This window comes from Boleophthalmus pectinirostris, unplaced genomic scaffold (assembly GCF_026225935.1).
Source record: "Boleophthalmus pectinirostris isolate CB_2022bp ecotype Guang Dong unplaced genomic scaffold, ASM2622593v1 HiC_scaffold_16, whole genome shotgun sequence".
NCBI lineage: Eukaryota > Metazoa > Chordata > Actinopteri > Gobiiformes > Gobiidae > Boleophthalmus > Boleophthalmus pectinirostris.
This window is the reverse complement of record NW_026571095.1, coordinates 38730556-38732271: the sequence shown is the minus strand read 5'-3', so window position 1 is coordinate 38732271 and position 1716 is coordinate 38730556. Positions and strand designations below refer to the sequence as shown.

General features: G+C 52.4%; 1 protein-coding gene across 1 annotated transcript in view; it reads right to left on the bottom strand.

Annotated features, from left to right (window-relative positions):
- The window catches only part of LOC129408291 (butyrophilin-like protein 3), a 16018-nt gene that overhangs the window by 8785 nt on the left and 5517 nt on the right, over nucleotides 1–1716 (bottom strand). Inside the window, exons 6-8 of the mRNA XM_055151440.1 lie at nucleotides 1607–1716; nucleotides 1101–1397; nucleotides 722–831 (exon numbers count right to left, since the gene is read on the bottom strand). The exon at nucleotides 1607–1716 is cut by the window's right edge and continues 136 nt beyond it. Of these exons, the coding sequence (XP_055007415.1) occupies nucleotides 722–831; nucleotides 1101–1397; nucleotides 1607–1716 (517 nt within the window). The remainder of the gene's footprint in view (nucleotides 1–721; nucleotides 832–1100; nucleotides 1398–1606) is intronic.

Below are 1716 nucleotides of genomic sequence, written 5' to 3'. Positions count from 1 at the left end.
TAAACTTGTAAAGACCACTTGGTCCTCACCTATGGGTGAAATCTTATTGTTAACAATATCTATGGTGTGTCTTTTATATTTTAGGTGTCACTATTATTTTAGCCATAAAGACCTGTTTGTTGCGCCCTCCCCGGACACACAGGGATTTAAGGGGAGAGGGACACACACACATGTGTGACGTCAACACCAGTTTGGACACATGCCCGGAGCTGTCAGGACCGTGAGCTCGTGATTTTGGAATATATTGCTGTATTTTGGGATTATTGTGTTTCCAGTCGTGGTGGATCTCGTCTCACCACAGGAGCTGCTGGACTGTGGGACAAAACCTGAGCGCAGGTGGCGTGAGTAAAACCGCAGACTTTTTTGACTCACGTCACACTGCCGCGCAGCGAGGGGAAAGACTTTGGGAACTTTGGGGGGGGAAGTTGTTGGGGACTGTTATGGTGAAGGGTGGTGGACTAATATCGAACTGTTCATTATTGTTTTGTTGCACTGGGGTTTGTGTTTTTGTGTGTTTTTTTTGTGTTTTGGGTTTTTGGGATTGGTTACGCTCAGCGCGGTGGTTAAGGGTATTGTACCTGGCAACCAATAAGTCAGATAGGCCAAAAGCACTGATTTTTTGCATGTCTTTATTCACCCCTGACATAATGATCCTCCCACGTCTAAAATTTGCGTTGTAGCTTTCTCTGTCGAGAAAAGGTGATTTTACAACTGGTCTCACCTTTTTGTTCTGTCGACGTTTCCACAGGAAGAAAACCACGACTCCAGCCAGGACGAGGACCACACACACTGAGACTCCGATCACAGCTGCAGGGGCCCCAGGGCCCTCTGCTGTGGGACACCAACACATGTGGAGATCAGACAGGGTCTACTGCACCTGTCACTGCACCTGTCACTGCTCACTGCACCTGTCACTGCTCCTGCTCCAACCTCAGAGTTCAGTTTAACACACTGAGACGTTTTGACGTGCGACAAAAGAACCGCCTCAGATATTTTTTATGAGTGTGTCTCACCTGTCAGTCTCACCTGTCAGACTCACCTGTCAGTCTCACCTGTCAGACTCACCTGTCAGACTCACCTGTCAGACTCACCTGTCTCACCTGCCTCCTTTGTGCGTCGCAGTTGTGTGCTGGAGATGTAGTTTTGTTGCTGCGTGTGGACTTCACACAGGTACTCGCCCTCCTGCTCTGGGCTCAGCTCCTTCAGACTCAGAGCGCCTGACTCTGACAGGCGCTCCACAAACGGCCTCCAGGGGGCGCCGTAGGTCACGTCCGCTCCGCTCCGGCTCAGGACGCTCTGGACGCGGTTGAAGGTCCAACTCAGGCTCTTGACTGGAGCAGACGGAGCAGAAGAGGAGGAGCAGGGCAGAGTCACGTCTGAGGACATCTCCACTGGAGCTGAGGAAGAACACACACAAGTGAGGACAGGAGCAGACAGGAGCAGACAGGAGCAGACAGGAGCAGACAGGAGCAGACACACAAGTGAGGACAGGAGCAGACAGGAGCAGACAGGAGCAGACAGACACACACAGTGAGGACAGAGCAGAGCAGACACACAAGGACAGGAGCAGACAGGAGCAGACAGGAGCAGACAGGAGCAGACTCACGGTTCAGGCTGTAGGTGGCGCTCTTCCAGCTGTGGGTCGTGCTGATGTTACAGGTGAACCTCTGAGGGGGGCGGAGCTCCAGGGCGAGCGAGCTGCTGACGGAGTAGAGC